The sequence below is a fragment of the Hibiscus syriacus genome, unplaced genomic scaffold (assembly GCF_006381635.1).
Source record: "Hibiscus syriacus cultivar Baekdansim isolate YM2019G1 unplaced genomic scaffold, ASM638163v2 tig00110321_pilon, whole genome shotgun sequence".
Classification (NCBI taxonomy): Eukaryota; Viridiplantae; Streptophyta; class Magnoliopsida; order Malvales; family Malvaceae; genus Hibiscus; species Hibiscus syriacus.
In genome coordinates, this window is record NW_024062680.1 from 437,798 (window position 1) to 450,083 (window position 12,286).

The following is a 12,286-nucleotide window of genomic DNA, read 5'->3' on the forward strand; positions in this document are numbered from 1 at the left end:
TTCTTTATAATATAATTTAGTTAAAATAACAAACTAACAACTAATTAAGCACTAATTAACTTTTTTAATATTTTAACTTAAACTTCAACAAACACCTAATATACGTTTAAACACACTAACAAATTAATTAAATATTTTATTTAATCTTAATATAATTACTAATATAATCTACTTAAACTAACAAATTAATATATACTTAAACTAACAACTAATAATTATACTAACAACTAATTAACTAAATTCCTGTTTTATCCTAAACCCTAAACTAACAAACTAATTATTTCATAATTTCATAATTTCATATTAATAAACTAAATTAAACAATTAAAAATTACATCACGAACGATGTTTGAGCCTTTACTCCATTTCCTATTCTTCTTCTTTTCCTTTCATTTCCTTTCTCTCGCCAAATTTTCTTTCTTTCTTATGATTCTACCCTAAACCCCTCATATCCAATATATAATGATCTTTCAACGGTTGGTAAGCTGCAATCAATTTGAGCTGTATAATTCACGTTGAAGGCTGTAAATTTTTCAATCGTTGAACGCTGCAATAATACAACACTAATTACTGCATGCAACAGCTGATTTTATGCTGCACCAATACAACTATGATAAGAATAGTGGACAGTCTCGAAGCTATGGCATGAGGGAGCAACTATGGCTCGAAGCTAGGGCACGAAGCTATGACACTTTGCAGCTCAAATCATGCTGCAATAATACAGCTATTACAGCTGCATGCATGAGGTCTCCTAGCAGATGTAAGAAATCACGCGAGGAGCAGGAAGAATAGGTTCTCCTGAGCAGCTGCAAGTGGAATCAGACGCGAGGAGAGGATTGTATGGCTACCTATCCTGCATGGCCCAACGTTGGACGCCGGCGTGCTTGGCGACCTATAAGGTCGCTAGCCGTACATGGCGACCTACCATCTTGGTCGCCGGGATTGCTTGGCGACCTACAAGGTCGCTGGGAGTGCATGGCGACCTTGTAGGTCGCTTGGAGTGCTTGGCGACCTATGGTTGGGTTGTGCATGTCCCATGCACGACACGATCCTCGTCGTAGGTCGCCCGGAAGGTATGGCGACCTACGGCCAACTGTGCAATTCACCATACTTCATCAATTAATCTTGGGATAACGTTATTTCGTGAATTATTTATTTCCAAAGCATTATATCGTGAGTTTAGCCTTTTTATATGTAATGAGGTTAGGGGTTTTACTAAAACGAAAATGGAATGGAAAATTGGAATAAACCTTTCTTTCTTTTTACCTCATCAAACCGTCCACCTATCAGGAAACACAATCGTGGCCGTTCGTTAATCAAACAGCTTTAAGTAATCGAACCAGATCCCACCACTCTTTCTAAATCCGAGGGCCAGTACATCGCTACGTAGATAAATAAAAACCCTAATGTATTATATTTTCCATTTTTTTACCTATTAAAAATTGTTTTATTTTTTTCCAATCTAAACCCTCAATCTCGTGAGACCGAAAAAAGCCCTAGGATTTTATCGTTTGTCACGGTAAAAAAACGAGAAATTAAATTAAAAAATATAAAACTCAATTGGGGATTCAATTTCAAAACCTAGCATACGCTAATACTATTGATTTTAACGATTCGGCGGAGAAATTGATGTTCTTTAATACACCGGTCCAGGTAAGGAATGAACTTTATCGCGATTTTTATTGTTAATAGATTAGTTTATCAAAGGAATCATTTGAATACGTGTTTACTGAGGTTGATTGGTGCGAAATTTGAGGGATTTCCCCCCTTCTTTGGTGCATTTTTGGTTTTACAGATCTTAAACATGTATGATGGGAATGTGAAAAGTGGGGGATTGGGGTTTACCTGTTTGCATTGAAGGGTGGTTGATGGAAAATAGAACAGTGAACTCTCATGGAGCGGATATTCCTAAAAAATCAAGATCTTTGGATCTTAAGAGTTTGTATGAGTCTGGTGATTCAAAGGAGTTTTCTAGAAAAAAGAGCTTGAAGTGGAAAGAAAGTTCACAAGAAGGTGTTGCTGAAAAGAGGAGTGGTAATATTAATAACAAGGGGAAGAAGAGTAGGAATGCTCTGCCTCTCAGTAGCTTTAAAACCGTCAATGATAGCAATAGTAGCAAGAGTTTAACCGAAGTGTATAATGGGGCCTTTTGTTCCGGGCTGCATGATCCGGAAAGCTTGAAGAAGGTGAGTTTGAGTCAAAAGTCAAAGAATGGTTGCAGTGCTAATGGCGTTTCACTTAGTTTGGGTGACAGTGGTACTAGTATCCCGAGACGTAAACGTGGAAACAAGTTTGAAAACGGTCAAGTGTTGAAGTTGGAAGGGCGATCTAGTAGCATAGTTGGTGGTGTCAGTGAGGAAGTTAAGTTAGCTAGTGAAGATTCCAGCACTGATAATGAGTGTTTGAAGGTTAAACGAGAGAAGCATATTGATGTTTTTAAGGGAAATAGAAGCAGTGAACCAAGTTCAGTTCAGCAATTGAAGGAAGAAGATGGTATTGCTGGTTACTCAGGTGCAAACGATAGTTATGCTTCCTTAAAAAGGTCAGGGAGAAAGCCTAGAAAGAGGAAGGATACAGTAAAAGGTGGTAAAAGTTTTTCTAAGAAGGCCGAGAGTTTAGTTGATTGTCCTGTTAAGTCATTTGATGATTTTCAAGATGATGATGAAGAGAATCTTGAAGAGAATGCAGCAAGAATGTTATCATCACGGTTTGACCCAAGTTGTACTGGCTTTTCCTCGAACAGCAAAGTATCTTTATCACCATCTGAGAATGGATTATCTTTTCTCCTGTCTCCGGGTCAGGATGCTACTTATGTGTCTAAGAATTTGTCTGGTTCTGAATCTGTGTCTGTTGATGCTTCTGATAGGGTATTGAGACCAAAGAGAAGGCATAAAGAGAAGAGAAATTATAGGAAAAGGCGCCATTTTTATGAAATTTTGTCTAGAGACTTGGATGCAAACTGGGTGTTAAATAGAAAAATCAAGGTCTTTTGGCCTTTGGACAAGAGTTGGTATTATGGCGTAGTCAATGACTATGACGAAGAAAAAAAACATCACCACGTAAAATATGATGACTGTGATGAGGAATGGGTAAATTTACAGAAAGAGAGATTTAAACTCCTGCTCTTCCCAAGTGAAATTCCTAGAAAATCTGAGCAAAAAGGATATCGGGGAGATGGGATCTCTGGTGATAGAATCAGGAACATGAAGCTCAACAAAGAGAAGAGGAAGAGAAATGCCATGACAGAAGGTGCCAGTGGTAATGGGAGCTATAAGTATTCAGAACCCATCATATCCTGGTTGGCTCGTTCTAGTCGTTGTGTCAAATCCTTCCCTTTGCATGCTGTGAAGAGACAGAAGACATCTGCTTTTCCCTCAGCACTGTCAGATAGACCTGTCGATGGTGGAAGGATCAAGGATTCTTCTTTGGGTAGCACTAGTTGCCCAAAAGACAGTAAACATCCTATTTTCTATTTCCGAAGGCGATTTCGTAGGACAGAAAAACTAATGTGTCAGGCTTCTGAAAGCAGTTATGGTGACGGTAGGGCGACTGAGCCTATCACTTTCCTTGGCTCTGTTGATGACTTTCAGGATTTGGGGGAACTTGATGTTTGTCCAGGAAGGTGGGATCCTGAAGGAGATTTATTGTTTACTGATAATGCAGGGCTGTTGCGATTAAATATGCCATTGTTACATTCAAAACAATGCAGGTTTGGATTGAACTTTCCTTTGCTAAATGTCCCAAATAACTTATTTGGAGCAAAGAGCTTTTGGCTGGTTTGTTCGTTGTTGCTGCTTCAGTGTGGTATGGTGATGACTGTCTGGCCAATGGTTCATCTAGAGATCCTTTTTGTTGATGATGAAGTTGGTCTAAGGTTTCTTGTTTTGAAGGATCGCTGAAGGAGGCTGTAGCTTTATTTTCAAGGTCCTGGCGGTGTTTATCAACCTGCTGAACAGCAGGAGTTCTCTGATGTGCAGTTGCCTGTAACTTCTATCGGGTTCAGATTTTCTTTGACTCAAGACTTTAGGAAGTTGATTGTCTTTGCCTGTTGCAACTTCCATGAAGTGAAGCATTCAAAATGGATGTTTTTGGATTCTAAGTTGAAAAGATATTGTGTGCTCAATAGGCAATTACCTTTGTCTGAGTGCACTTATGATAACATTAAGGCGCTTCAGAATGGAAATATCGAGCTGTTCAGTTCTCCCGCTTGCAAAGGTTCCTTGTCATTTGTGGTATGATCTTCTCTTCTTGTTTTTCTATTGAAATCTCAATGCCAGTTTTATATTTTGGCGCACAAGTGTCTGTCTGTCTTGTGATTATAGTCTTCTGACGGGAGGAATATTTTATTTTGTTATTTTCCCCTAAAACCCACATTTTTGTCCATGCAAAAAAAGGGGGGGGGGAAGAAACCCATGGGGTAAAAAGACCCTAAGGTCCCGACCTAGTTTTAGTTTTACTATGCTGTGTTTAGTTCTTTGTGGTTATTTAGCTATCAGCAATGGGTTCTGGCAAGCTTTTTTGGATTTGCTGTACGGTCAGATTTCTGTCGTCTATAATCTGTTTGGTGGCTGCTATTAAATGTTTTGAAATTGAAATTTGCTTGCATTGACCAGGGTTTAAGGAGAAGGTATAGGCAGAGTCTTAGCCACATGGGTGTCTCCAGAGAATCTAGTTTTCTGAAAGTTGGCAGGTTTTCTTCCAATTCTGAGAAACAGCCAAAAAATCTTCCTCTATTTGCCCTTCCTTTTGGTGCTGCACCTACTTTATTTTTTAGTTTGTATCTTAAGGTACTTATGGATTGTAGTGTTGCACGTATTAGCTTTCAGGATCACGACTCCATTGAGAATCTAGAAAGCTCTGGCAATTTGTCCGTAGATGAAAGTTCTAATAGAGAGGACTGCGTGAACAAAAGTTCTGAAAGTAGTTTAGAAAAAAATCTGGAAGCTTCATCAAATGATGGTTCTTCTGTCACTGAGTTAACGACTCTTGATCTCTCTGTTTCTAGTGATAGATGTTGGAAAAAATCCTTGCAGAAATATGAAAATGGTGATCAAAAAGTTGGTGATCAAAATTGTGACCGTTCAAAATCTCTGCAACCTTTTTGTCATCAAATGCTCCAATTGATGTCGATAATAATACAGGGTCTACTTCCATTTGAATGGTATGAGGGTTGAGATTCCCACCCTTTGATCAATATGAGAATAACGTTGACAGCATATTACCTAGCACTCAACAGTCTACAGATCTGACTTGGAATATGAATGGCAGTGTTATCCCGAGTCCTAATCCTACTGCTCCTAGAAGTTCTTGGCATCGAAATAGAAGTTCTTCATCGTTTGGTTGTCATGCTCGTAGATGGTCAGATGGAAGGGTTGATTTTTTCCACAATAATTTTGAAACTGGACCTAGGAAACCACAAACTCATGTATCATATTCAATGCCCTTTGGAGGTTCAGATTACAGCTTAAAGAATAAAGGCCATTACCAGAGGGGTCTTCCCACAAGCGAATTAGGAGGGCTAGTGAGAAGATATCATCTGATGTTTCTAGTGGTTCTCAAAGAAATATGGAGTTAGTATCATGTCATGCAAATTTGCTACTTACCCTTGGGGACAGAGGATGGCGTGAATGTGGAGCACAGGTTGCTCTTGAACTTTTTGATCATAATGAATGGAAATTGGCTGTGAAAATGTCAGGATCAATTAGGTGCTCTTACAAGGCACATCAGTTCCTGCAGCCTGGATCTACCAATCGTTACACGCATGCTATGATGTGGAAAGGAGGAAAGGATTGGATCTTAGAGTTCACTGACAGGAGCCAGTGGGCCCTTTTCAAGGATATGCATGAAGAGTGCTACAACCGAAATGTTCGTTCGGCTTCAGTTAAGAATATTCCTATTCCTGGAGTTCGCATGGTAGAGGAATATGATGATAATACAGAAGTGGTATTTCTTCGCAGTCCTTTCCGGTACTTGCGGCAGGTTGAAACTGATGTTGAGATGGCTTTGGATCCATCCCGTGTTTTCTATGACATGGATACTGATGATGAACAGTGGATTTCAAGAATTCATATATCTTCAGAGAGTGATGGTAGCAGCACCTCGTTGGAATTTTCGGATGCAACTTTTGAGAAGATTATGGACATGTTTGAGAAGGCTGCTTATACTCAACAGTGTGATCAATTTAATTCTGATGAAATACAGCAGCTCATGGCTGGAGTTGGGTCCATGGAAGTAATCAGGGCAATCTATGAGCACTGGCAGGAAAAGCGGAAGAGAGTTGGAATGCCTTTAATTCGGCATCTCAAGGTATGTTTTTCTTGGATTTGCAGCATTTAGGCTTATGGTTAAAATATCAGTACCTATTAATTTACAAGCTGGTTGAAAGTGTCAACATCTTGGTGGAAGGGTGCCTGGTTCTGCAGATGTATTCAATAGTCTTAATACTGTTTATTAGTGCTTATTAACCTGTAGTTTCTTCACAAAAATGTGCACTTGCCACATTCCTTCAAGGGGATAAATGAGTGATATTGAAGGGAAAGAAAGAACTCTTCTCACAAAACCTGATAAGCTGAATTAACCAGTTGTTCCAAGTAGTTGTGTTTGGATATGTAGTAGAAACCAATAACATTTGATGCTCTAACATTTTATGGTAAAATGTTTGGTTGTCATTCAGCCACCACTGCGGGAAAGGTACCAGCAACAAATTAGAGAGTGGGAGCTAACTATGTCGAAAGTGAATCGTATTCCGTCCATTGGATGCTCAGATAAGGTTTCACCCATGGAGAAGCCACCGATGTTTGCTTTCTGTTTGAAACCCCGGGGCTTGGAAGTTCCAAATAAAGGGTCAAAACAAAGATCCCAGAGGAAAATTCCAGTTTCTGGTCAAATCAACCCTGCATTGGGAGATCATGAGGGTTGTCATTCCTTTGGTAATGTTCTTTATCGGTTTCACTTCTATCTGACATTTTCTTAAAAAAATCATGTTTATCTCTTAAGAATCTGACTTAATTTGTGGTCATTTCAGGGCGAAGATCAAATGGGTTCCTGTATGGGGATGAAAAGTTTCTATATCCTGTACATAACTATGAATCTGTAGAAGATTCCCCACTGTCTCAGGCATCACCAAGGGTATTTTCACAACTAGATAGAGTTATCAGGGGGTATTTTCCCACGGGCTGTGATGGGTTTAGTAAGAGTTACCACCAGAAACTACGAAGAAGCAGGCCAAAGAAAATTTGCATTTTCCCATCATCAAACGATTGGTTAACGATGCCTTCATATGGTCAGAGGCTAATTGGCAAGAGAAATAGAATTCGTCGGCAGAACATGGCCATTTCAGAGTGTCCTAGCCTGCAGAATTACCTCTCAGATGGCTTACAAAGGCATGGTCCTGAACAGTTGGATAATTCTGATATTGATGAGTTCAGATTGCTGGATGCAGCCAGTGCAGCCTGGCGTGCACTTAAGGTGGCCAAGTTCAAGAGAGAAAGAGCTCAGAGATTGCTTTTCAGAGCAGATCTAGCAATTCAGAGGGCTGCGATTGCTCTCATGACTGTACAGGCAATCAAAGAATCTTCCGACAACTTAGATGGTGACAGTAGAATGGTCTGACCAGCACCATGCAGTTCTGGAATTTTTAGGAGTACCAAAACTGACAATTTTTTTTCCCCTGGAATGAATCGAGGGTTTTCCTATCCCAGTGATGTTGGCCTGGAGTTGTCATTGACTGAGGCAAGTGTAAAAGTTCTAACAGGAGAGCTTGTGAGCCAGTCAGACTAGTTTTTCTTTTCTTTTTTCTTTTGCTTCTGCTACATATTGTAGCAGTTTTCCTTGTGCAAACTTCACTTCACAGCCCTTTCGCCCAGTAAGTTTCTTTTTAATCACTGCAGCCGTTTCACTTGGTTGAAGTACCGTTGGTCCGCCCTGACGTTAAGGGGTGTATGGAACTTTGGTAGAGCCAATCTTTGTATAGATTTTTGAAACCCCCCCCCCCTTTCCTCTTACATATCACTAAAGCGGGTGGCCCAAATAGAAATACAGCACCTCGGAATCAACACCGCACCTTTCCTGATTGAAATGTTTGGAGCATAGATATATCTAATCTAATCTACTAGTTTAAAAGATTGTAAATAGTATAAATGTTATCTAAAAGAAAAAAAATCAGGGAAAGGAAAGTAACTTTTCCTCAGCGCTCCAAAGTAAATAGCATGGGAAGTTACAAAAGCAACCTAAGTGATCCCAAATACATCAGAATGCAAATGCAAACTAATAAAGAATTCAAGTGAAACAGCGCGCGTTTTAGTAAAACTCAGCATAACAAGTAATGCAAGTGGTGGACTAATGTGACGGTTTTCTAGCGAGCTTCTTCAATCCAGCTTTACGGACGAGAATAAATAATGCACGAACCAGAATGAAGAAAGGAATCCGATCGTGCCGGTTGCCAACATGATTGCAAGAACCATGAAGAGAGAGTACCCCAAGTAGAGAGTTGCAGAGACTGGTCCACTCAAACTCTTCAGATCGAATATGAGATAGTTTATGGAGTACAAGAAGATGTAGATGGCCACTGAACCTGAAGCAAAGAAGGATTTCCACCACCATTTCCAATCCTCCACACAGAGATGCATATATGTTAACACCAACGATACTTCAGCGCAAACCACGACAAGGAGGATCATAACAATGAGCAGAAAGCCGAAGACATAGTATACGTGCCCCATCCAGATGCTAGACATGATGAAGAAAAGCTCGATGAAAAGGGTACCGAAAGGTAGAGTTCCAGCACCAAGAACCAACAGCCAGGATGGGTATTTCTGAGCTGGAATTTCCCTAGGGATCTGGTTGGTCCGAACAGGGTATTCGATATGAGGTGTCTTAGCCCCAAAGTATCCACCGACTAGGGTGAGTGGAACAGAGATGCAGAACCAGAGTAGTAGTAGGATAACAAAAAGCGAAAACGGGATGGCTCCTGTGCTATGGCTTCCCCACAACAGGAAATTCAATGTGGTGAGAATTAAAAAGGCGATACCGGGGAAAAAACAAGCAGCCTTCCATGCAACTGAAGCCCATCCCTTGTGATCACCAAAGCTGATAGTTCTCAAAAGGCGAACCGCAACATAGCCAGCTGCAATTCCCAGAATCATGTAGAAGAATAGCATTCCTGTAATGAGGGTTCCTCGGGATGCTGGTGACATAAATCCAAGAGCAGCAAACAATATGGTCACAATTCCCATCCCAAGGATCTGAACCCCATCACCAACCATAATACATAAAAGAGCAGGATGGGATGGGACACGGAAAACATCCCCAACAACTAACTTCCAGCCAGACAACTCCTCATTCATCTGCGTTTGGGCCTCCTTGTCAAGTTCGTCATACCGGGTCAGATCCCGCCTGACAGTCCTTAAGAAGATCACAAGGACTATACCAGCAAGGAAAGTGATTACCATAAGAGAATTCAAGATTGAGAACCAATGGACCTTGGATCCCTCCATCTTCAAGTATGCATCCCAACGAGATGGCCACTTGATATCACTCTCCTCAAAGGCAACCTCATATGTGAAGGCAATCGGCTCACCTTCCTTGATCGGCATTGAGACAGTAGTCGTCTCACATTTAATCGGAGACGGGTATCTGTCATACATTTTCAAGTTCTTAACCAGATTACCTTCACGCATGACGCTGCAAGGAACCACCTCGAATCCAACAACCATATAACCAGGCACATCAGATCTTCCTGTGCCACCACCAGGGATAACATCAGCGGTATCCCTAGTCCCCATCACATTTGCCATATTTGTTTCCTCATACTTATGAACAAGCACCTTAAATTTCAAATGATTAAACACATAATAAACATCTTCAACCTTAACCCCAACAGGGTACCCGGTCCACCTCAACATGAAACCCTCTTTCATAGTATACCTTATCGCAGGCAAATTATCGAGAATCAAGTTAACTTGATACATCTCATCAATCCTCTTCTTCAACAACATAAAATCATCAGCCGATAACTTACCAGATTGACACAAGAAGATCTCCGAGTCATTAGTGTACATCTTAAACCGATAAGGCGAGTTCTCAATTCGATCTCCCATGAGAAGCTCACCGAGATTCTCGGCACTATCCTTAACACCCTCTGCAGGCTTACAAAAGGGTAAGCTGTAATAGCTAAAGGGCATTTCAGTTTCGATGGAAGTTAGGGAATTCACTTTGACGGATAAAGGATCCCCAACGACATATTTGTGAGGGTAACTACCAGGCAAATAAAACCCATACCCAGATTGAACTATCAAGAAAATCGTCAATACCCAGATCCCAAAACTACCCATTGAGTTCAAATTTTGCCAGATCTGGGCAAACCCAGATCGAGAAATGAGTTTTTAAGCCAAAAAAAACGGAGGATTTCGATGTGGGTTTTGAAGAAACAAAGTGTAGCAGTGAATGTAAATATTGAAGAAACTATGTGGAGGAAGAATGGATCTGACTAACCTTTGGAAGAAGAGAATGAGAATTGGCGGAGAGAAAGTTCTCTAAGAAGAATTTCCAAGTCCACGCATAGAGATCTTCAAAATGTGTTTCTTATCTAGTTCAAACGAAACGGAAATTTCGAGAGAACGAAGCTGCAAAGAAAAATATGATAACGCGCCTTATATTACTGCCATTGAGCGTTTATGCTAGACAACTCAACTCATCCACAGTCACACCATATTGTTTTGTAATATATCTTTTTTTTTAAATATATCATAATATTTAAATTTAAATATTTTAATTAATTAATTTAATTCCTACGTAAACATTGACCAATTGAATTGATTTACTTTCAAAATTATGAATTTAATGTGTAATGTTATATCCATATTGAATCAATTATGGTTGGATAAATGAAGCTGTTATGTAATGATTATGTTAGATTGCAATCTACATACTTTTCATGTTATTTGAATTCATGTAAATTTATTAGAAGACGATGGATGAGAGTAAATTTATTTTATCAGTTTGATAAATCATTTTTTATTCAAATAGAAATTCGTGATTGGTGAAATAACGATTATTAATCCGTATTTTTTTAATGAGAGAAGAATACAAAAAAAAATATATAGGTTTCTTGGTTTACCGTCAAAAGTAAAGACTATTGTCAAATTCAAGGGGATGATGAACTAACCCAATAGCACTACTTTCATTACCAAACACGTTTCTTTTTTATTCAAAAACAAAATGCACATACCGTTTTCATTTTTTTTAATTTAAAAAATTAATTTTAACCTGGTTCAAATAATTATGATTTTTAATTTATTAATAAAAAGGTAAAACTAAAAATAATTAAATCAAATTTAGTTCATTTTCTATCATTGGCCTACCCAATTCATACATTTTTAAATGATTAGTTAAGAAAACAAATTAAAGATCAAATCAAACGGATGGAAATTTTAATTATTAACTGAATTGATTTTAAAGTATTCAAAAGGTTAAAAATGGTTTAGCATATTTTTTTTCTATTTTTATTCATCTTTAACCAATTTAATATAACATATATGAAACGATAAACTGGAAATATATTATTTTTCGGTTCAACCGATTCAATCCTATCGGACACGGTTCCCACAACGCTGATGCTTCACGCCATTTCCTCTTTCTATAAATGCTACCATTGTTCCATTCCTTCTGAAATATTAGGCACGGCGCACGTTTATTTGAGGTTGCTTAAATTAAGGAAAGCATGGCCGCCGGAGCTGCTGATGGACTATTCCGGTCCCTCTACGAAGGGTGCATATCAGGCAGCAACATCGGGCATCGAGCACCGACCGTACCACCGGAACTGTCGCTGTGCACTCCACGACAAGTCGCAACGGAATTGTCCCCATGCATTTCCTAAAAGCAAGAGCGTGTCGTACCCTATAAGGAGAACTTGGAGTGAAGGATGCTTAGCAATGGCGGCGCCTTCTTGCCATTTGTCACCGTCTTTGTCGCCGGCATGGGGTGGAAAGCGCCAGTTGGGACCGTGTAAAGAATATGATCCGCGGGGTACTGATAAAGTGAGGAAGTGAATATGGTTACGTAAATTCGAACGAGTACGAGTGTAGGTTTTTATTCTTTTAAGTATTATATCAAATATTTTCATATTACAATTTATTTAAATTAAACATAAATTCGATTGAATGTAGAATATAATTGCTCGATGTATATGAATATATTTATTTTAAATTATTCTATAAAAGTAGTTAATTTTATTTAAAATAAAAATTATTTGAATTATAATAAAATTTACAACTAAAATCATAAACTA

General features: G+C 39.1%; 3 protein-coding genes across 3 annotated transcripts; 2 read left to right on the plus strand and 1 right to left on the minus strand.

The window, feature by feature from the left end:
- Window positions 1-1,462: 1,462 nt before the first annotated feature.
- Window positions 1,463-3,929, plus strand: LOC120117594. The gene is made up of 2 exons (XM_039137850.1): window positions 1,463-1,653; window positions 1,796-3,929. Exon 2 carries the CDS (start codon window positions 1,869-1,871, stop codon window positions 3,897-3,899), a length of 2,031 nt encoding a protein of 676 aa, XP_038993781.1. The 5' UTR covers window positions 1,463-1,653; window positions 1,796-1,868; the 3' UTR covers window positions 3,900-3,929.
- Window positions 3,930-5,528: 1,599 nt separating this feature from the next.
- On the plus strand, window positions 5,529-8,057 carry LOC120117596. Its single transcript, XM_039137852.1, has 3 exons — window positions 5,529-6,306; window positions 6,674-6,929; window positions 7,025-8,057. The coding sequence occupies exons 1-3, from the start codon at window positions 5,566-5,568 to the stop codon at window positions 7,609-7,611; spliced, it is 1,584 nt and encodes a 527-aa protein (XP_038993783.1). The 5' UTR covers window positions 5,529-5,565; the 3' UTR covers window positions 7,612-8,057.
- Window positions 8,058-8,160: 103 nt separating this feature from the next.
- Window positions 8,161-10,517, minus strand: LOC120117595 (transmembrane 9 superfamily member 11-like). Its single transcript, XM_039137851.1, has 2 exons — window positions 10,432-10,517; window positions 8,161-10,363 (listed from the first exon to the last, which is right to left on the minus strand). Exon 2 carries the CDS (start codon window positions 10,329-10,331, stop codon window positions 8,367-8,369), a length of 1,965 nt encoding a protein of 654 aa, XP_038993782.1. The 5' UTR covers window positions 10,332-10,363; window positions 10,432-10,517; the 3' UTR covers window positions 8,161-8,366.
- Window positions 10,518-12,286: the final 1,769 nt, after the last annotated feature.

Bases quoted from the DNA above. Each gene is read 5' to 3' on its own strand.
- LOC120117594 (XM_039137850.1), top strand. From the start codon at position 1,869: ATGGAAAATAGAACAGTGAACTCTCATGGAGCGGATATTCCTAAAAAA.
- LOC120117596 (XM_039137852.1), top strand. From the start codon at position 5,566: ATGGAGTTAGTATCATGTCATGCAAATTTGCTACTTACCCTTGGGGAC. The intron at 6,307-6,673 runs GTATGTTTTTCT...GTTGTCATTCAG, and splicing joins CTTTAATTCGGCATCTCAAG to CCACCACTGCGGGAAAGGTA. The intron at 6,930-7,024 runs GTAATGTTCTTT...TGGTCATTTCAG, and splicing joins TGAGGGTTGTCATTCCTTTG to GGCGAAGATCAAATGGGTTC.
- LOC120117595 (XM_039137851.1), bottom strand. From the start codon at position 10,331: ATGGGTAGTTTTGGGATCTGGGTATTGACGATTTTCTTGATAGTTCAA.